This window comes from Balaenoptera ricei, chromosome 1, assembly GCF_028023285.1.
Source record: "Balaenoptera ricei isolate mBalRic1 chromosome 1, mBalRic1.hap2, whole genome shotgun sequence".
NCBI classification, from domain to species: Eukaryota; Metazoa; Chordata; class Mammalia; order Artiodactyla; family Balaenopteridae; genus Balaenoptera; species Balaenoptera ricei.
Window position 1 is genome coordinate 110,940,470 of NC_082639.1, and position 22,114 is coordinate 110,962,583.

Below are 22,114 nucleotides of genomic sequence, written 5' to 3' on the forward strand. Positions count from 1 at the left end.
TTAGCTTTTTCCCTCTAGCGGTGGTTACGATACCTGCAAAAGAACACAGGAATATGTCTCAGATACTGTTATCTATGTACTTCAGGGAGAAACTAAAGATTCTGTGACTGCTATATGACTGATTTACTGTGTAAATTGTAACCAGTTCTTCTGGTCCAATTGCTATTTTTTCACTACATGTCTACATCCTTTCAATCATTAATTCTTGAGTCAGGCTTTTGTGACTCAGGAGAGGCCCCTAGAAGACTAAAACCTTTTTCTGCAAACAAGAAACTAGGAACATGGAAGGGCTTTCATACCAGGGAAGGCCCAGCAGGGTCCTGCTCAACTTCAGAAACATTTTAAATTGTTCTTAGAGATTACCTTGAATTTCACTGGGACGTTTGAGAATGTAGTGCCATCACAGATCAAATGGTTTGAGGCAAGAAAGCATGAGGCGAGTTTTGGAAACAGCAATCCCCTTAACAGCTGTGTTAAGGAAAGGTGGGAGCTCAGATGGGAATTCTAGGTGGTGTCAGCTTGTGCAGGATTTTTAAACAGTTCATATCTTCTCTCCTTCTTCAAGTGCTTCAATTATTCTCACTCATAAATCCTAGCATACCACTCCCTGCTTTAGGCTAAGCCAGGGATGTGACTGCCTGCACATGTGGCTACTTCTACCTCTCATAGCAGACATCTCTAATCAATATCCACACTCTTTCCAGTCGAGCCAAAACTCAGCCTCAGTGCTCTCAATTCACTATTGATTTTGAAGGGATGAAATGCGGTTGCTTTCCCAGACCTAATCGTATGTTTACAAGATCTTAGCCCTTAATGGGACCTTAGAGGAAATTTTAGCCAATGGCCTCATATTGGAGAACAAAAATGTTGAGTCCCAGACAGGTTAAGGGATGTGCCCAACATCTCACAGGCAGTGAGGGGCAAGTATCAGTAGAGCTATCTCTTTACTCCCTTGGCTCCTTCCCTATGTCTCTAAGGACACTGTGTCACATCCAAGGAGAAGGTGACTAGTGCTTTGTCACCACTCGACTCCCAAGAGGCAGACATTGGCACTCTTCCCAGAGATGGATGCTTTGCCAACGCACCCCCTCCCCTTCCACAGCCAGTCTTCAACTTCCACAGATGAGTCCATTGGTATTCCATTAGAACTATCCTCTCACCGGGTCCAGGACTTTATTTTCCCCTTTACATAACTCCTAGGACAGTGGAGGGTCTTCTAGAAACATATCATAGGGGGACAAGGGGTGGAGGGAGGAGATAAACTAATCACACTTTTCTCGAGACTCATCCTCTCACTCTTCTCTCTCCATGGGGACTGCTTTTAATACTATGATACAGAACATCTCACATTAGGATCTGAGCATCTTATTTGCAAATCGATAAATTAAAGGGGGAGATGATTCATGTTGCAAATGGATTTCCCACATTAGAAAAAAAGGCCACAAGTTCTCTTTAAGTAGCATCTTCTAAAGTGTTTGTTGACAGATTGTTAAGTAATTAGCAGTGGTAAACTCGAAACTGAAATGTTCTAAGCCATGACTGCTGGTTAAGTATCAAGCAGAAATTAAGATAAAGCAAATATCATATGATTATGATTTTTAAAATAAGATGCAATTTGCTCGGTTTTAAGTTTTTATTTTACTGGATTAGCAGCTAAAATACAGGAATGCTGGCAGCCCCAAACCTCCTCTGTCCTCTATACAAGGACAGTCCTCCCCTCCTAAAAGCCTCTCATGAGTAACCCAGAGCTCTCCTTTTTGATTTACTTTGTTTCATTTTTGGAAATAACGTGATAAATATGTTCCATGTGTCTCCAGATGGAGGCATCAACAACCCTTCTTTTCCCCCAAAGCCCAGAGACAAAAGCACCCTCATGAAAATGTGTCTAGATGGAGAGTTGGATGATTAGCATTGTCTCTGGCATGGTCCCCTCCCAGTGTCATGTCTCTGCTGCCCGGTCACCCCATTGTTTGTCTGCAGGGTGGGGCTGGGGTTTCTCAAGCTTTGACTCACCTTCAGAAATGACTCTTGCCTGTGCCCTCCCCTCCCTGATGGAGTCACAGGTGCATACGTGCTCTCAGGTGTCTGCTCCATAGAGAGGCAAGATGCAGAGGCTGGCTTCCTGATTTCAATACAGTATGGTCCTTTGAGATGAGAGAACAGATGCAGGACTCATGATCAACCAGGCGACAGTCCTGTGGCCAGCCTGGGGAGGTGCGGGTGGGAGCAGGCACTACAGAGTCGTCATTCCACATAGCTTCTCAGGGCCCACCTCACCTGGAGGAGTTGTTTACATGGGGGTGATCTGAGGGGTGCCAGGAAGTCTCCCCTCCTTTGAAAGAACAATCCCCCAGCCATCTGGGGTGCCTGGCAACAAGCCATTACAGATTTCAGAGACTTGGGTGGGCCATCCTTTCTGGATTCCAGATCCAGCTATCATCAGAGCCACACTTTTGTCATCTATAACATTAATAATACAGTTAGCTTTCTTCGTAGAGAATTGTGAAAACTGTATACAGAGATGCTTTATAAGGTTTAATGACTAATAAAAATGCACCTGTGCCTGGCAGTGTAGGGGAGAGGGATGAGTTAGGGTCTCAGAGGAAGAAGGGTTGACAGGCTTGGTGGGAAAGAGAGCCTGGTGTGTGCCAGGGAGGAAAAAGTATAGGGGAATGGTACAAGAGGTGGAGACCACCAGAACCAGCTTCCTAATTTTGTCATTAATGTAGCCCCTGGTAGGAAGCAGCCCAGTGACGCAGGCACTTCACCTGACTGAAAATTGCTATGAAGTCAGAAGACCTGTGATCCAACTCTGGCTTTGACATTAACCCTGTGTGACCTTGGGTCAAGCATGTCCTCATTCCAAGTTTCAGTTTCTCCCTCTATAAAATGAGGACATTGTGGCCAAGAGGGAAGTTGAGTGCCAGAGTTTTGAAAAGTTTAACATGTTAGGTGCATATGAGCCTGAATGACTCTTGGAGATTTATGACCTAGAGGACACTGCCACCTCAACTCCAGCCATGTTCTCTATAAAGGCCACCCATGGAGTATCCTCTGAGATGATAACTGTTGTATAAGACAAGGTTTATCACTAGATAGAGTTCTCCAAACTAAGCAGGAGTTGTTGATGGACAAAGTAAGAGGCCAATGAGCAGACTGGGAAAAATAAAAAGTAACGTGTATTCCAGAGAAGCTGTGTGGGTGACAGACAGGTGGCACAATCCACCCCGTCGTGAGCAGCACACGTACACTGATGCCTTCTAGGTGCCAGGTGAGGGAGAATACCTTGATCTGTGTCCACACCAAATCCATCCTGTCCCATGCTTCCCTTTTGGAGAATTTGCATCAGGATGAGCATAGTGGAGTGGGAACAGGGGAGAGGGGCATAGGTGGAGAAGGTGTTTGTCTTGAAGATGGAATGCAGGACCTGGAATCTGGAACACAGAATGTTACATTCTTAAAGTTGCTAGGCTTGGGAAGAGGTGGAAGAGGAGGCCCGGCCTGCACAAGAAATTAAGGAAAGGATTACCTTTTAAGTGAGGCTAACCCTGAAAAATGATCATTGTTCAGTCTATAGATGACAGGAAGCTCAGAAAAGATCATTAGTAATGGTACCCACCCAGTGACAGTCACTTGTCCATGGTGGGGACGCTGTCCATTTTACTGTGATGCAGTGGAAACAAGCCCTGGGCCAGGCCCCTCACCAGCTCCACCACTGCTAGCTACATGTTGTTGAGCAAGTCAGTGAACTTCTTTGGATCTAAATTTTTAGACTATAAAACCAGATTTGCACAACCTGACAGAATTGCCATGATGCTTAAATAAGACAAGGGGTATGGAAAATGCTGTGAAGGTTCTTTTAGGTATTTCTATCACTTCTCAGGCAGTCTTACGCTTTGCTCTGATAATGGTAGAAATCAGTGCGCCAATGGCCTCTAGTCAGCTGGATCCTGAGGTTTGGGACAGTGGTCCAAAAATGAACCAGCCTCCCAGAATACCATGTTTCCCTACCCCAGGGGCTAGGAGGTCAAGTGGAGGGAGGACCAGGGCTCCTTCCTCCCATCTGAATAAGTCCTTGAGTAAAGTTGGCAGATTTAGCAAACCAAAATACAGCCTGCCCAGTTACATTTGAATTTCAGATAAACAACAAGAAATTTTTTAGTATGTCTCCTGCAGTATTTGGGACATACTTATACTGAAAATTCTGTTTATCTGAAATTCAAATTTAGCTAGTTGCCCTATATTTTATCTGGAAACTCTACCACAGAGACCAAATTCTATCCCACCCTCTTTCACCACCATTAATATCCTATTTTTGTTGGAAGTGCTCCCAGCCCATATTCCTTCCCCCTTTTCCTCTTCCTTCCTCCATGTTTCTTATAACTCTCAGTCTACAAACAGAGCTTCAGATATGTTCTATTTTTAAAAGACTTTGAGTCCTTGAGTTTGAGCAGACACCTAGGTGGATGAAGTCAGCTCAGGTAGTCAGGGACCCAGATTGCTGGAATATCTGGTAGGTGGTTTTCATCAAAACAGGCCAGGAAAGCAAGTCATGGAGGAAGTGCAGGTAGGAGAAGTGGGTGAGGACTTCCCTGGAAGGTGATAATGAGGGCCACGTCAGGTGACCCTCAGGTGCCTGGGGGAGGTTGAGGCCCCTTTAAAAGGTTCCCAGGAGTAACTGATGTGGACCTGTGTTCAGCTGCCTCTCTTAGGGTCCGTCTTGCACCTCTGGTAAGTGGTAATGGATTCGTCTCCTGTGATCTGCTGGGCCCTTTCCTCCTCCTTGAACTGTCTTGAGCCACTAGGCCAAGCTCCTCTCCTATTCTTGGGTAACCAGAGAAGTAACGTAAGCCTCATGACAATTAAAGAAATGTCACGCTAATTGTTACTTAGGAAATTCAATCTCTGTTCCGCACCAATGCTAGGTCTGACTAATTTCCTGATTCTGGGTTTAATTCCCTGGCAAGAGGATTTTTCTCATTGACGGAAGATATTCAGAGCTGCAGCATTTTGTAGCCTCCTCCAAAACTTTCTCATGCCCTTTCTGTCTTTTCAACCCTACTAGCAAGCTCTCTCAAACTTTGCTTTTAGATTTACAGAAACTGGTATATTGAATATTGTATTTTACGCTATGCAGCTCCCATGCCTCTCTATCATGATTGCCACCTAGAAACTATACTTTCCATTTATAGGCATGAGCTTAGAAGATCAGGAACGTGCCTACAAAGAAAACCAGGCACACATGTCAGAGCTGGGAGGGCCTCAGAGACCTTCCAGATCAGTATCCTCCAAACAAGGGCATGGAGGTCCAGAAGAGGCAGATTTCCCAGAGATGAGCCTGGCCGGTGAGTGGCAGGGTTGGATCTAGAACCCACACCTGTGCCTTCTTGGCCAATGCTCTTTCCTCTTGGTGAAACATCCTCCTATAATCCCTTACCTCCAGTGATCTCTTTGGTCTTCAATTCCCCCATTTTCCATGGAGGGCTAGAACCACTATCCCCCCAACTACATTAAATGACTTGCCTTTGCATCCCATAATAAGTCAGGGATAGAGCCAGGATTGGAATTCAGGCCTCTGAGTTCCCAGAACAGGTTTACTCCAGCCCCATCACTTACACATCATGATTCTTCCCTCTAAGACAGAATCTGCTCCTGCCCTCTTCCTCATGCCTTTACATCCTTACCCACACTCATTGTCTGAACTTCCCAATGTAGACAGTTAGCATTGCCAACCCATCGGCGAAGATCTCATGTCTTGATCTAGTAAAATATCTGGGCCACCTTTTAATCCTCAGCTTAGCAGCCCAACATATTTCCTGTTAAGTCTAAGAAATAAATTATGTATTCAATTGGGTCAGGAGTCTACAGGAAGATGAAGGAAGATAGGAAATCAGGGCAGCAGAGATAAAGGAAGAAAGAGAGGAAGATTGCAATGGGTGTGTGTGAGTCAATCCAGTAGTCAACTTGAAGCTATTAATCATTTACCACACCCTTGGCTGGTGGAGAAAACACTCTTCAGGAGTCAGAAGGGAGAAGAGATGCAGGGAGCTGGTCTCATTGTGGCCTTGCCTGGGTTTCTTCCAGGCTCACCTGTTCCTGCAGCAATGTCTTCCTGGCAACAGCAGCAGCAGCAAGAGCACCAGTGTCCACCTCAGGTGGCCCAGCAGCAGCAGGTGAAGCAGCTCTGTCAGCCACCCCCTGTCAAATGTCAGGAGACATGTGTACCCAAAACCAAGGATCCATATGCTCCCCAGGCCAAGAAGCAATGCCCACCCAAGGGCACACCCATACCAGCCCAGCAGAAGTGTCCCTCAGCCCAGCAAGCCCCCAAGAGTAAACAGAAGTAAGGATAGACCAAGATACACCTGCCTTCCATCCAGGCTACCAGATGCAGCTTTCTTTTCCTCCTGCTTCTCCTCCCTCCACCCCCAGCTCCAGGATTTGCTCTCCTCTCCCACCTCCTCCTACCCAGGGTCCAATGAAGCATTGTCAGGATTTCTTCCCACTGAGCCCTTTATCCCACACACCCCCTTGTTCCCAGTCTTGTTCTCTACCCAACTCTGATGCTCTCCTAGGTGAACATGAGTGAGACCTCAGCCTCTCCAGCCTCCAGTTTGGCCACAGCTATGGCACCATCCATGTCCCAAAGCAAGAAAATAATCTGGGCTTCTTCTGGGCTTCCACCTTGACTTATGGGGAGACCAGAGGCTAAAGCACAGGTTCTGCATCATTCCCTACCCCAGCTCCCCATCCTGAGCTTCCCTCCTATTTCTTCCTCTAATAAATCTGTGCTTCATGTCATTGTCTGTGTCCTGGCCCCAGTCTGCAATGCATTCATTGGTTCAGAGGGGATATTTGGGGGAAGTGAGTTTGTGAGTACACACATGCTCATCAGTGCATCCTCAGGGGCATAGTTGCTCTCTAGTAACTAATGATGAAAGATGTCAGATCCTGACACATCTTGGGTAAAGGAGGGGGAGAGAAAGCCCAGGGACTAGTTGGAAAGAGTTTGGGACACTCTTGCCAGCTAATTGTATTTAAGGAAAGACAAATGGTGGAAAATTTTGCTCTTACAATTAGAAACCCCCAACATACTTGATGAATGTGGTTTTTGCCTCTTGGAAGTTGTCATTCTGAAAAAGCAGACAAAACATACATAAATGACATGAGTACTACAAAGCGCTTCTAAGAACATGTGCAAATGAATTTTTCATGCATTTATTTATTTATTGTCCATTCATTTATTAATTAACTCACATTAATTCATTCACTCACCCATCTAATATTTAGCAGGTTCTAGCAAGAGAATAGTTTTCCATTGTGCTTATAAATTGGCTAGATATAGTATATGCTCAATAAATGATTGGTCTTATTGGTCTTATTATCATTGTTTACATCTGAGGAATGTTGCTCTAAAACATTAGCCTAAGGACACTCCTCTGCTTAGAGAGTGTCCATATGGAAGTCTCTTTACTGGCTCAGGAATCCATGCTAATTGTAAATTGTCTCTTTCCCAGCCTGGCGATCACTCTGAACCAGGAAAGAAGAGATGTGGGTTCTAGTTCCAGCTCTTCCACTAAATAGATCTATCATCTTGAGCAAGTCCCTTCACCTCAGTCCTTTGTCCATAAAATGAAAAGTTGGGCTGTATGCCTTTTTCCTGCCCTAAAATTGGATGGATCCATCGACTGGGGGAGGCAGGCTTTTGCATTTTTTTGTGAGTCCTGTTCCCTACCCCACACTCTCTTCTCCCATGAGATCTACTGATCTTCTAATATGTAAGATCCATGTGTTCCAGGCAAAGCCCAGAAAATGAGAGAATGAATAAATAAAAGAAGGTCAGACTTCGTGAACAACTTCAGACTGTATAACCAGAAAATCTGAAAAGAAGACACAACTGTGCATTTTAGGTGATTTTGAAAAATAAAGATTTATTTTGAATGGGCAGGTGAGGGAGGAAGGCAGAAAGCTATAGTTTTTAGTACTTTGGGACTCCAAAGGTTATAATTTGGCCCTCCTAGAAGCTTCTTGGAGGTGGGAAGCATGGACCTCTAATCCACTGAAGGAAATCAGAATATATCACCTTAAATATGCCTCTTTGACATAAAAATTATTTTTAACTGAAGGCAATTAAGAAACAGCAAACACAGAAAAATTCCCCCCTTTTGGCCTAAAAGCAGCATATAAATTCTTTTACTAGAGACAGAATCTCGTGAGACCAGAGATGGCACCAGAGGAATCTGCAAACCAAATTTCCTCCATTAGTTCCCACCCATTTATTTACCTTCCCACAGTTTACTGCCCTTGGAAGCCTAAAATTGCTTTCTTTGGTCCTGTCATTTCTCTACAAATGTATCATTTTTTGCTGAAGATGTTATATAAGCCACAATCCTGGGCCACGGCTTTTTTTTTTTTCTTTTCTTTTTTTTTTTTTTTTTAAACATCTTTATTGAAGTATAATTGCCTTACAATGGTGTGTTAGCTCCTGCTTTATAACAAAGTTAATCAGTTATACATATACAATATGTTCCCATATCTCTTCCCTCTTGCATCTCCCTCCCTCCCACCCTCCCCATCCCACCCCTCTAGGTGGTCACAAAGCACCGATCTGATCTCCCTGTGCTATGCAGCTGCTTCCCACTAGCTATCTATTTTACATTTGGTAGTGTATATATGTCCATGACACTCTCTCACCCTGTCACATCTCACCCCACCCCCTCCCCATATCCTCAAGTCCATTCTCTAGTAGGTCTGTGTCTTTATTCCCGTCTTGCCACTAGGTTCTTCATGGCCTTTTTTTTTTTTTTTTTCCTTAGATTCCGTATATATGTGTTAGCATACTGTATTTGTTTTTCTCTTTCTGACTTACTTCACTCTGTATGACAGTCTCTAGGTCCATTCACCTCACTACAAATAACTCAGTTTCGTTCCTTTTTATGGCTGAGTAATATTCCATTGTATATATGTGCCACATCTTCTTTATCCATTCATCTGTTGATGGACACTTAGGTTGCTTCCATGTCCTGGCTATTGTAAATAGAGCTGCAATGAACATTTTGGTACATGACTCTTTTTGAACTATGGTTTTCTCAGGGTATATGCCCAGTAGTGGGATTGCTGGATCGTATGGTAGTTCTATTTGTAGTTTTTTAAGGAACCTCCATACTGTTCTCCATAGTGGCTGTATCAATTTACATTCCCACCAACAGTGCAAGAGAGTTCCCTTTCCTCCACACCCTCTCCAGCATTTATTGTTTCTAGATTTTTTGATGATGGCCATTCTGACCGGTGTGAGATGATATCTCATTGTAGTTTTGATTTGCATTTCTCTAATGATTAATGATGTTGAGCATTCTTTCATGTGTCTGTAGGCCATCTGTATATCTTCTTTGGAGAAATGTCTATTTAGGTCTTCTGCCCATTTTTGGATTGGGTTGTTCATTTTTTTGTTATTGAGCTGCATGAGCTGCTTGTAAATCTTGGAGATTAATCCTTTGTCAGTTGCTTCATTTGCAAATATTTTCTCCCATTCTGATGGTTGTCTTTTGGTCTTGTTTATGGTTTCCTTTGCTGTGCAAAAGCTTTTAAGTTTCATTAGGTCCCATTTGTTTATTTGTGTTCTTATTTCCATTTCCCTGGGAGCTGGGTCCAAAAGAATCTTGCTGTGATGTATGTCATAGAGTGTTCTGCCTATGTTTTCCTCTAAGAGTTTGATAGTGTCTGGTCTTACACTTAGGTCTTTAATCCATTTTGAGTTTATTTTTGTGCATGGTGTCAGGGAGTGTTCTAATTTCATACTTTTACATGTATCTGTCCAATTTTCCCAGCACCACTTATTGAAGAGGCTGTCTTTTCTCCACTGTATATGCTTGCCTCCTTTATCAAAGATAAGGTGACCACATGTGTGTGGGTTTATCTCTGGGCTTTCTGTCCTGTTCCATTGATCTATATTTCTGTTTTTGTGCCAGTACCAAACTGTCTTGATTACTGTAGCTTTGTAATATAGTCTGAAGTCAGGGAGCCTGATTCCCCCAGCTCCATTTTTCGTTCTCAAGATTGCTTTGGCTATTCGGGGTCTTTTGTGTTTCCATACAAATTGTGAAATTTCTTGTTCTAGTTCTGTGAAAAATGCCAGTGGTAGTTTGATAGGGATTGCATTGAATCTGTAGATTGCTTTGGGTAGTAGAGTCATTTTCACAATGTTGATTCTTCCAATCCAGGAACATGGTATATCTCTCCATCTATTTGTATCATCTTTAATTTCTTTCATCAGTGTCTTCTAATTTTCTGCATACAGGTCTCTTGTCCTCTTAGGTAGGTTTATTCCTAGATATTTTATTCTTTTTGTTGCAATGGTAAACGGGAGTGTTTTCTTGATTTCACTTTCAGATTTTTCATCATTAGTGTATAGAAATGCAAGAGATTTCTGTGCATTACTTTTGTATCCTGCTACTTTACCAAATTCATTGATTAGCTCTAGGAGTTTTCTGGTAGCATCTTTAGGATTCTCTATATATAGTATCATGTCATCTGCAAACAGTGACAGCTTTACTTCTTCTTTTCCGATTTGGATTCCTTTTATTTCTTTGTCTTCTCTGATTGCTGTGGCTAACACTTCCAAAACTATGTTGAATAATAGTGGTGAGAGTGGGCAACCTTGTCTTGTTCCTCATCTTGGTGGAGATGGTTTCAGTTTTTCACCATTGAGGACGATGTTGGCTGTGGGTTTGTCATATATGGCCATTATTATGTTGAGGAATGTTCCTTCTATGCCTACTTTCTGCAGTGTTTTTAACATAAATCGGTGTTGAATTTTGTCAAAAGCTTTGTCTGCATCGATTGAGATGATCATATGGTTTTTCTCCTTCAATTTGCCTATATGGTGTATCACATTGATTTATTTGTGTATATTGAAGAATCCTTGCATTCCTGGGATAAACCCCACTTGATCATGGTGTATGATCCTTTTAATGTGCTGTTGGATTCTGTTTGCTAGTATTTTGTTGAGGATATTTGCATCTATGTTCTTCAGTGATATTGGCCTGTAGTTTTCTTTCTTTGTGACATCTCTGTCTGGTTTTGATATCAGGGTGATGGTGGCCTCGTAGAATGAGTTTGGGAGTGTTCCTCCCTCTGCTATATTTTGGAAGAGTTTGAGAAGGATAGGTGTTAGCTCTTCTCTAAATGTTTGATAGCATTCGCCTGTGAATCCATCTGGTCCTGGGCTTTTGATTGTTGGAAGATTTTAAATCACAGTTTCAATTTCAGTGCTTGTGATTGATCTGTTCATATTTTCTATTTCTTCCTGGTTCACTCTCGGAAGGTGTGCATTTCTAAGAATGTGTCCATTTCTTCCAGGTTGTCCATTTTATTGGCGTATAGTTGCTTGTAGTAATGTCTCATGATCCTTTGTATTTCTGCAGTGTCAGTTGTTACTTCTCCTTTTTCATTTCTAATTCTATTGATTTGAGTCTTCTCCCTTTTTTTCTTGATGAGTCTGGCTAATGGTTTATCAATTTTGTTTATCTTCTCAAAGAACCAGCTTTTAGTTTTATTGATCTTTGCTATCATTTCCTTCATTTCTTTTTCATTTATTTCTGCTCTGATCTTTATGATTTCTTTCCTTCTGCAAACTTTGGGGTTTTTTTGTTCCTCTTTCTCTAATTGCTTTAGGTGTAAGGTTAGGTTGTTTATTTGAGATGTTTCTTGTTTCTTAACGTAGGATTTTATTGCTATCAACTTCCCTCTTAGAACTGCTTTTGCTCCATCCCATAGGTTTTGGTTCATTGCGTTTTCATTGTCATCTGTTTCTAGGTATTTTTTGATTTCCTCTTTGATTTCTTCAGGGATCTCCTGGTTATTAAGTAGTGTATTGCTTAGCCTCCATGTCCTTGTATTTTTCACAGATTTTTTTCCTGTAATTGATATCTAGTCTCATAACGTTGTGGTCGGAAAAGATACTTGATACAATTTCAATTTTCTTAAATTTACCAAGGCTTGGTTTTTGACCCAAGGTATGATCTATCCTGGAAAATATTCCATGAGCACTTGAGAAGAATGTGTATTCTATTGTTTTTAGATGGAATGTCCTATAAATATCAATTAAGTCCATCTTGTTTAATGTATCATATAAAGCTTGTGTTTCCTTATTTATTTTCATTTTGGATGATCTGTCCATTGGTGAAAGTGGGGTGTTAAAGTTCCCTACTATGATTGTGTTTGTCGATTTCCCCTTTTATGGCTGTTAGTATTTGCCTTATGTATTGAGGTGCTCCTATGTTGGGTGTATAAATATTTACAATTGTTATATCTTCTTCTTTGATTGATCCCTTGATCATTATGTAGTGTTCTTCTTTGTCTCTTTTAATAGTCTTTATTTTAAAGTCTATAGTGTCTGCTGTGAGAATTGCTACTCCAGCTTTCTCTTGATTTCCATTTGCATGGAATACCTTTTTCCATCCCCTCACTTTCAGTCTGTATGTGTCCCTAGGTCTGAAGTGGTTCTCTTGTAGACAGCATATATATGGGTCTTGTCTTTGTATCCATACAGCAAGTCTATGTCTTTTGGTTGGAACACTTAATCCATTTACATTATGGTAATTATCGATATGTATGTTCCTTTTCCCATTTTCTTAATCGTTTTGGGTTTGTTATTGTAGGTCTTTTCCTTCTGTTGTGTTTCCTGCCTAGAAAAGTTCCTTTAGCATTTGTTGTGAAACTTCTTTGGTGGTGCTGAATTCTCTTAGCTTTTGCTTGTCTTTAAAGCTTTTAATTTCTCCATCAAATCTGAATAAGATCCTTGCTGGGTAGAGTAATCTTGGTTGTAGGTTCTTCTTCATCACTTTAAATATATCCTGCCACTCCCTTTTGGCTTGAAGAGTTTCTGCTGAAAGATTAGCTGTTAACCTTAAGGGGATTCTCTTGTGTGTTATTTGTTGTTTTTCCCTTGCTGCTTTTAAAATTTTTCTTTGTATTTAATTTTTGCTAGTTTGATTAATATGTGTTTTGGTGTGTTTCTCCTTGGATTTATCCTGTATAGACCCTCTGTGCTTCCTGGACTTGATTAACTATTTCCTTTCCCATCTTAGGGAAGTTTTCAACTATAATCCTTCCAATATTTTCTCAGTCCCTTTCGTTTTCTCTTCTTCTTCTTGGACCCCTATAATTTGAATGTTGGTGCATTTAATGTTGTCCTGGAGGTCTCTGAGACTTTCCTCAGTTCTTTTCATTCTTTTTTCTTTATTCTGCTCTGCAGTAGTTATTTCCACTATTTTATCTTCCATGTCACTTATCCGTTCTTCTGCCTCAGTTATTTTGCTCTTGATCCCTTCTAGAGAATTTTTAATTTCATTTATTGTGCTGTTCATCTCTGTTTGTTTGCTCTTTAGTTCTTCTAGGTCCTTGTTAAACGTTTCTTTTATTTTTTCCATTCTATTTCCAAGATTTTGGATCATCTTTACTATCATTATTCTGAATTCTTTTTCAGGTAGACTGCCTATTTCCTCTTCATTTGTTAGGTCTGTTGGGTTTTTACCTTGCTCCTTCATCTGCTGTGTGTTTTTCTGTCTTCTCATTTTGCTTAACTTACTGTGTTTGGGGTCTCCTTTTCACAGGCTGCAGGTTCGTCATTCCTGTTGTTTTTGGTGTCTGTCCCCAGTGGCTAAGGTTGGTCTAGTGGGTTGTGTAGGCTTCCTGGTGGAGGGGACTAGTGCCTGTGTTCTTGTGGATGAGGCTGGATCTTGTCTTTCTGGTGGGCAGGACCACGTCTGGTGGTGTGTTTTGGGGTGTCTGTGGCCTTATTATGATTTTAGGCAGTCTCTCTGCTAATGGATGGGTTTGTGTTACTTTCTTGCTAGTTGTTTGGCATAGGGTGTCCAGCACTGTAGCTTGCTGGTCTTTGAGTGAAGCTGGGTCTTGGCGTGAGATGGAGATCTCTGGAGGATTTTTGCCGTTTGATATTACATGGAGCTGGGAGGTCTCTTTTGGACCAGTGTCCTGAAGTTGGTTCTCCCACCTCAGAGGCACAGCCCTGATGCCTGGCTGGATGCCTTTCATCCACACAGATCAGAGTAAAAGTGATAAAAAATAGAAAGAAAGAAGATAACTAAAATAAAATAAAATAAAATAAAAAGTTATTAAAATAAAAAATTATTAAGAAAAAAATTTTTAAAGTAAAAGAAAAACAAAAAAAAACGGACAGATAGAACCCTAGGACAAATGGTAAAAGCAATACTACACTGACAAAATCACACACAGAAGCATACACATACACACTCACAAAAAGAGAAAAAGAGAAAAAAATATATATATCTTCGCTCCCAAAGTCCACCTCCCCAATTTGGGATGATTCGTTGTCTATTCAGGTATTCCACAGATGCAGGGTACATCAAGTTGATTGTGGAGATTTAATCTGCTGCTCCTGAGGCTGCTGGGAGAAATTTCCCTTTTTCTTCTTTGTTCCCACAGCTCCCGGGGATCAACTTTGGATTTGGACCCGCCTCTGCGTGTAGGTCGCCTGAGGGCGTCTGTTCTTCTCTCAGACAGGATGGAGTTAAAGGAGCAGCTGATTCGGGGGCTCTGGCTCACTCAGGCCGGGGGGGGGGGGGAGGAATACGGATGTGGGGCGAGACTGCAGTGGCAGAGGCTGCCCTGACGTTGCGGCGGCAGAGGCCATCATGATGTTGCACCAGCCTGAGGTGCGCCATGCGTTCTTCCGGGGAAGTTTTCCCTAGATCACGGCACCCTGCTTGTGGCACGCTGCACAGACTCCTGGGAGAGGAGGTGTGGAGAGTGACCTGTGCTTGCACACAGGCTTCTTGGTGGCTGCAGCAGCAGCCTTAGCGTCCCATGGCCATCTCTGGGGTCCGCACTGACAGCCGTGGCTCGCGTCCGTCTGTGGAGCTCCTTTAAGTGGCACTCTTAATCCCCTCTCCTCGCGCACCAAGAAACAAAGAGGGAAGGACAAGTCTCTTCTCTCTTCCGCAGCTCCAGACATTTTCCTGGACTCTCTCCCGGCTAGCTGTGGTGCACTAACCCTTTCAGGCTGTGTTCACGCAGCCAACCCCAGTCCTCTCCCTGGGATCCAACCGAAGCCTGAGCCTCAGCTCCCAGCCCCCACCCGCCCCAGCGGGTGAGCAGACAAGCCTCTCGGGCTGGTGAGTGCTGGTCGGCACTGATCTTCTGTGTGGGAATCTCTCTGCTTTGCCCTCTGCACCCCTGTTTCTGCGCTCTGCTCTGTGGCTCCAAAGCTTCCCCCCTCTGCCATCCGCAGTCTCCACCCGTGAAGGCACTTCCTAGTGTATGGAAACCTTTCCTCCTTCACAGCTCCCTCCCAGTGGTGCAGGTCTCATCCCTATTCTTTTGTCTCTGTTATTTCTTTTTTTCTTTTACCCTACCCAGGTACGTGGGGAGTTTCTTGCCTTTTGGGAGGTCTGAGGTCTTCTGCCAAAGTTCAGTAGGTGTTCTATAGGAGCTGTTCCACATATAGATGTATTTCTGATGTATTTGTGGGGAGGAAGGTGATCTCCGCGTCTTGCTCTTCCGCCATCTTGAAGCTCCTCTAACAGAACATTTTAAATCAATTTCACTCCAATTAAAAAAAAAAAAAGAAGCTGTGAAGCCTGGACTGAGTTCCTTCTCTACCCCTTTTGTCTCTTGCCCCCGAGGACAGGGTTGGGTAGATGCTCTCCAGAGCTAAGACTTCAGTGCTCTCTCCACCTCAGCATCCATGCTGGCAAATATCGCTTCTCCTGCTTGCTGTGTCAAAGTGTTCAGGAGGCTTCTAAACACCTGGGATCTGGTGTTTCTTCTTTTTCTCCTCCTCGTTTTCAGATGGGGGACAATGTGTGTTATAGAGACTTTGTTTTCCTTTAACCATCCTAGCGTGAAATGTGCAGCCAACATTCTGGTCTCCTGAGCTCCTCACAGTGGTCAGGGGGGAGGGTGACGGTAAAACTCTCACTTGTTTCCAGATGTTACCATATATTAAATATGGGTTCCTATGGTAAAATGACTGGCTTTTGCATTCAGTGTGGCAGTCTCTGCATGCTCTGGGACTTGGAGAAGTAAAGGAGGAGGGAGTGTCCTAAGTCAGAAAAGGAAGGGCATGACCACTGTGTTCATAGGCTCAGGGCTCCCTCTTCCCTGCTCTGTACATGAGTGATGAACCTCAGGCACACTCAGAGCTAGTGGAGGGAAGATCCCCCAGCTGGTCCAGAGAGGAGCCACGTTTTGACTGGGGAAGAGCAGCAGCCTCCTGTGTTTTAACAAAAGGGGATTCTGTGAAAGGTTGAGAAATTCTGGGAGACGTACTTACCATCAGAAGCCACCCAGTTTCCCCTTTCTTTATGTGAGGAGTTTGTGGGGCCAGATTCACCTGCTAACTGAACCCTGATGGTGAAGAAACAGAGTTTCTCTGAAAAGGAGAGCATATTTAACACCACCCATTGGGTGAGGTTCAGATGAACAAATGGGGAGAATGATGTCAGGGGTCAAAGGAAAATTCCAGAATTGGGATCCAGAACAGTGTGGGGTGGGGTACAGGAAGCACAAGTCGAGGCAGGCAGGAGAGTCTGGCCAGGGCGAGGTACTGTGTGACAGGGAAATTCCTTTGCATCCAGGGCCAAGGCCCTGGGAGGGCACAGAGTACCCCAGCTTCAGAGCTAAGTTCAGATCCTACAGGGCCTGAGACAAGCTGGGTGACACCACAGGACAGAGAGGAGGAAGCAGGTTCCTTGAGGCTGAGAATCCTACCAGATGCAGCAGCAGGTTCTGCCCAGAGCTGCCTCTGTCAGGGGCTTTTGAGAGGGAGTTTGGGTGAAGAGAGGGACCTGGTCCCAGCCCAGAGGGGAGCTAAACTGAGGCAAGAGGCTTGGAGCTCAGCTGTGGTCATGGTGCTAGTAGTAGCCCAGAGGGAGGCGAGTCATTAAATTGACTGACAATGAACATTGGGTGGAGAAGGCAGCAGAAGCTGTCTGTCCTTTGCTGAGCCCTTACTCTTCCTCTAAACTCCTCCCAAAAGAGAGAGAATTCTCAGAAATCAAATAATGCCATTCATTCACCCATTCATTCATTCATTCAGTCAGTTATTCTACAATTGCCAAGCACTGAGCAACTACTACATACCAGGTGCCATGTAAGGATGGATGTGGACCAATGGCTATAAGGACACAGTGGGAGGCTCATCCAGGACTCAAGGTCATAAGAGGTGACCACCTGTGGAACCAGCAGGTGCTCTATAAATATTTAGGTATGTGTCTGGGGGCAGGGGAAGGAGGAACTATCCACACACCTGGGTTTTAAGGGTGATCAGGATTTTCCAAAGCCACACCTAGTAACATATTGTGTTTTGAGGACAACTCTGAAGCAGTGACTTCAGTTTCATGTTGTTGATCAGAGGAAAATGTCAGTGTAAGGACTCAGGTGATCCCTATTCTTACATCCCCAGAAAAGTCCATGGCAAGGAGACTCTTCAGGATCCAACCATCATGGAGGGAATGTGTACCTGGGCAGGTGCTCAGAGGCTACTCACCTTCTGCCATCCTGAATGCTATTACTGCTCAAGGTACCAAGGCTCTGTCACTATGTCACCCTGGACTTCCTCCAGAGTGAAAGCAATCTGGTTCAAAACAAGCATTTTAGCATTTCAGCCTTTCCCTTCCTCTCTCAGACCCTTGTCCACTGAGTGATGATAAACTAAATGAGTCCTTTACTTCCATGTATGCTAACTCATGTCCCCTTCTATTTTCAGCAGTGCTGGAAATACCTTCTATTTATCCCCAGAGCCACCTCAAACATTAAGCAGCTTTATTCTTACCTAAGGGGATTCATCTTAGCAAATATTAAGGGCTTACCCAAAAGGCAGGGCTCTTTCTGACCTCACATTGCCACTCACACAATGCTTTCCCAGGCCTGTGAGTGGGCCGAGCTCCAAGCCAGGAAGGCTGAGCTGCCCCTTTCCACCTTTAATCATTTTCCTTCCTGGACTTAATTTCCTCTGTAGGCATTAGGAGCAAGGGTGGGTTAGGACAAAGGTGAACATAGGATTTCTGTCTAGAAATCCTTTTCTCATGGGGTCTATTGTTTGATCTTGGGTGAGTTATTTCACCTCTCGTGTCCTCAAACTCAGTTATCACTTGAGGAGTGTGGACTGAGCAAGGGTCTCTGAGATCCATCAAACTAGTGACTGTGAACTAGGCTGTGTACCTTGCCCTAGGGAGTTCCTACTCTGCTGAGGGGAAGGGGTCTTCGTACTGGGATAGCTCCTAGAATGAGATTTGACTGGTGTATATTAAGGACTTGATTAATGTTTGTTGAATGAATGAGGATACAAATATTACCATGGGAACACCACTGTTTTGAGCAGACACAGCTCTGATGCTCAGAAAGCTCCCAAAATATACAGAGCGAGAGAGAGAAGAAAAACATTGCAGCCAGCAAGATCCTCAGGTGTTGGGTCTGGAGTTGGAAGTGGGCAAGAGGTGGGGGAGGATTCATCCCTGAGGGCTCCTTGGATGGGCTTGGGGTGAAGGTGGTTAGAAAAGCCTTCCAGGTTTTCAGGTGAGGGTGAGAAGAGAGGGTTGGGTTAGGAAAGAGGGAAGGGCCATGACCAGAAGGCTGGGTGGAGTGGAGGGAAAAGTTTATCCCAGAAGAGGAATTAGCTCTTGAAAATCTCTGAAGAAGGAGAGGGGTGAGGGTGTGGTTGGTGAAAGCAAAGCAGGTTTACTCAGATTAGCAACCAGTCAGAGAGGCGTGGTGTTGGTGGGGGAGTGATAATTAAGTAATTCCAAATGTGTATAGTTCAGTGGAATTAGGAGAAAGATGGCAGGAATTGATATAAGGGCCTAGGATATTCCAGACAAGGAGTCTATAATCAGTCAATTCCATGATCTCTAGCACCTGCCTTTATAAGGCAGACAACTCGTGCCCACCTCAGCTCCTCTGCTCCCCTTCCCTTCCCACTTATTCATGTGCTCAAATGTATTCATCCCACAGAACTTGAGGAACAAACAACCATCTCAAGGAAAAAGAGAGCAGGAAAGTGGCAAGACCATAGAAGGACTCAGCTCTCCCTCCAGAGTTAACTCATTAAACCCTCCAGGAACCCTATGGCTCACCCATCCCCCAACACAAACCCTATATTTGGGTCTAAGGGAGAGGGTGGCAGTGGGAATCAGGCCCAAGCGACATCATTGTCAGACAGCCAAGTGGGTGGTTTTCATCACAAAAGCTGAGCCAACTGGTAATTGAGAGGAATAGGGTGAATCATGTTTGACAGATAAGGAATGAAAACAGAGGGACCCTGGGTGATTGTATTTCCTTGAGGCAGAGCTCATTCATTGTATAAAAAGCCTGCTGGTTGTTGACTTCACATCAGACAGTAGCAACCAGACAACCGATTCTTCTCTGTGTACCAGATGAGTCTCTGATTGGAATTCATTTGAAATTTTTATTTTTTCACTGTTGGAAAATGGACAAAGGCAAAGATGAGTAAGGGCCATTAATAATTAATAATACCCTGAAACAGGGTATTAATTGGAGAGAGAGAATATTGGGACATCTTTATTTTAAATGAAATACAGTTTGGTCTTGAAGGGACCTTAGAGCTGGTGAAGCCAGCCACCTCAGTGGACAGCTGTGGAACTAGGAGTCAGGGAAGGGGACAGATCTGTGCAAGTTCCCATAGTAAATTGGTAACAGTGTTACAACTAGAACTCAGACTCAGGAAACACTCAGCAACACCATTATTCTCTCTGTTTATGATAACTTATTATAAAAATTTTAATTCATAAGATGTACCTCTACTCAGCATTTATTATATTTAAGACATGATGCTAGGCACTGTGGAGGAATCAGATGGTCACAGAACTTACTCAACAAACTTACAACCTAGCAGGGAAGATAACGCATGTACACACACATAGATGAAATGCAAAGTAGGTAAGACAGGTGTAGGGGGGTGCAGGTAAGGGTGGTGACAGTTTGGGGGAGCTCTGCTCAAGAAGAGCTCTCAGTGATGGCACATGAGTGAGCTATGATGGAGGAGTATTTAGACAGAGATAGGAAGGGAAGCATTACAGAGAGGACGGTGAACGCAAAGGCCAGAGTGAAGTCGTAGGAGCTCAGATTCACGTAGAGTCATCCTATAAGTCGCAGGGTGCTCTGTGTGGTACTAGGGGTGTGTATGCTGTGGTTGTTTCTACATTATCACTTTTCAAAAGACTTAATATGTGATCTTGGGTACATGTCAGTGAGGGATACGACATGTCTGGGAAGAAACAGAGCCAAGGAATGAGCCAATGAATCCCACTGAAACGGAACAGAATGAATTGTCTTTAAGCTCCTCCTCTTGAAATGACCCTGAAATTTCAAAGCATATTTTAACTCTCATGTATAGCTAGGGGGGAGGAGAGGCTCTCTCATCTAAAGGGAACTGAAATGAAATCTATTTGGTATTTAACTTGGTTTCTTCTCTGTTTAATCAAATCATTGAGTCAGCTTTTCTGTATCTAGGTCCAGCCTACTTTGAAGCATGAGTTCCTACCAGCAGAAGCAGCCCTGCATCCCACCCCACGAGCCTCAGCAGCAGCAGGTGAAACAGCCCTGCCAGCCTCCACCCCAGGAACCATGTGTCCCTGAAACCAAGGAGACATGCCACACCAAAGTGCCAGAGCCCTGTCACCCCAAGTTTCCTGAGCCATGCCAACCCAAGGTTCCAGAGCCCGGCCACCCCAAAGTTCCAGAGCCCAGCCACCCCAAAGTTCCAGAGCCTGGCCACCCCAAAGTTCCAGAGCCCAGCCACCCCAAAGTTCCAGAGCCATGTCCTTCACCAGTTATGCCAGGGCCGGCTCAGCAGAAGACCAAGCAGAAGTAATGTGGTCCACAGCCAAGCCTTTGAGGAGCCAACCACCAGATGCTGAATCTCCTCTCCCATTCTACTTCTGCATCCCATTTGCAATTAACGTGCTGTCACCCTGAGTCATAACCCCTCCCTCTTTGCACCCTCTAAAAAAGTTTTCCTCACACTCAGTCTGGAGGGCTCCTGAGCCTTTGAATAAGGCTGAAAGGCTCATTGGCTGAGCTAGTCTTCTGGCTGCTCAGGGCTCATCTGAAGAGGGATATTGGGGTCAGGGGAATCAAGTGAATCTTTCCTGCTCTGCCCCCATTAAATCACTTTTAACTCCATAGCTGACTATGTGCGTCATTGGCCTACTCAGCTTTCTTCAAGTTTCTTTCACCTGAAGCAGGAACGGCACACAGTGAGGGCTGGTTGTGAGGGCTGCAATCAGAAAGTGCCTGATCTCAGCACTAGGAACGTGTGTGTGTGTTTGTGTGTGTGTGTATGATGGTTGTACTCACAGGCATTGCTGGGTTGGCACTGGGAAAGCAGGCAAGGCCATCAGAGCCTGTTACTTTGAGCAGCCTGAGCTAGAGCAAGGCTGTCTTCTTGCCCTTGAGTATATTCTTCATATCTGAGTGTAGATGGTGGCTGCTTCATGCCATCTCTGACTCTGAGTCCATGCACCCAAATTGCCTTATTCTGTTCTTATTTCTTTATTATTATTATTATTATTCCTGTTCCAACATGATTATCTATTCTTCACTCATCCTCCGTTCCTGATGCCCCAACACATGGAGCCAAGCTCTTAAACACTCACACTCACAGACAGAGACACACACATCTACATCCACAAACACATACCTACCCATACACTCACACACAGAGAGACATACACACAGATCCCCAAAATTACAAAACACACACACACACACACACACTGATTCAATCAACTTAGTCTTTTTTTTTTTCTTTCACTGAATCCCCAATATGAAGACCCCAATGCTGTAGCAGGAAGGAGAGTAGCATCCACAGTGTGTGCCCTAGGAGGAGCCTGAGAGGGTGATCTTCACCCCCTCTCCCATATGAAAATACACTCACACAAATACGCACTGACACAGAGGCACACATGCACCTTCTCTCTCTCTCCGTCTCTCTCTCCCTTTCTTTCTACACACACACACACACACACACACACACGGTACCTCTCACAGTAGAACATGAAAGTAAATGCAGCAAATAAAAAAGAGAAAGAAAATTTTAAGCAAGTTTCAGAAG

General features: G+C 44.0%; 2 protein-coding genes across 3 annotated transcripts; both read left to right on the top strand.

The window, feature by feature from the left end:
• Positions 1-6,104: 6,104 nt before the first annotated feature.
• SPRR4 (small proline rich protein 4) lies at positions 6,105-6,347 on the top strand. The gene has a single exon (XM_059901718.1). It carries the CDS (start codon positions 6,105-6,107, stop codon positions 6,345-6,347), a length of 243 nt encoding a protein of 80 aa, XP_059757701.1.
• A 14,183-nt stretch (positions 6,348-20,530) lies between these two features.
• Positions 20,531-20,872, top strand: SPRR1B (small proline rich protein 1B). 2 transcript variants are annotated; one of them, XM_059901726.1, is made up of 2 exons: positions 20,531-20,710; positions 20,768-20,872. In XM_059901726.1, the coding sequence occupies exons 1-2, from the start codon at positions 20,531-20,533 to the stop codon at positions 20,870-20,872; spliced, it is 285 nt and encodes a 94-aa protein (XP_059757709.1). The 2 variants fall into 2 exon arrangements, with proteins under 2 accessions (XP_059757709.1, XP_059757707.1); XM_059901724.1 differs by having other exon boundaries at positions 20,531-20,872.
• Positions 20,873-22,114: the final 1,242 nt, after the last annotated feature.

Bases quoted from the DNA above. Each gene is read 5' to 3' on its own strand.
- SPRR1B (XM_059901724.1), top strand. From the start codon at position 20,531: ATGAGTTCCTACCAGCAGAAGCAGCCCTGCATCCCACCCCACGAGCCT.
- SPRR4 (XM_059901718.1), top strand. From the start codon at position 6,105: ATGTCTTCCTGGCAACAGCAGCAGCAGCAAGAGCACCAGTGTCCACCT.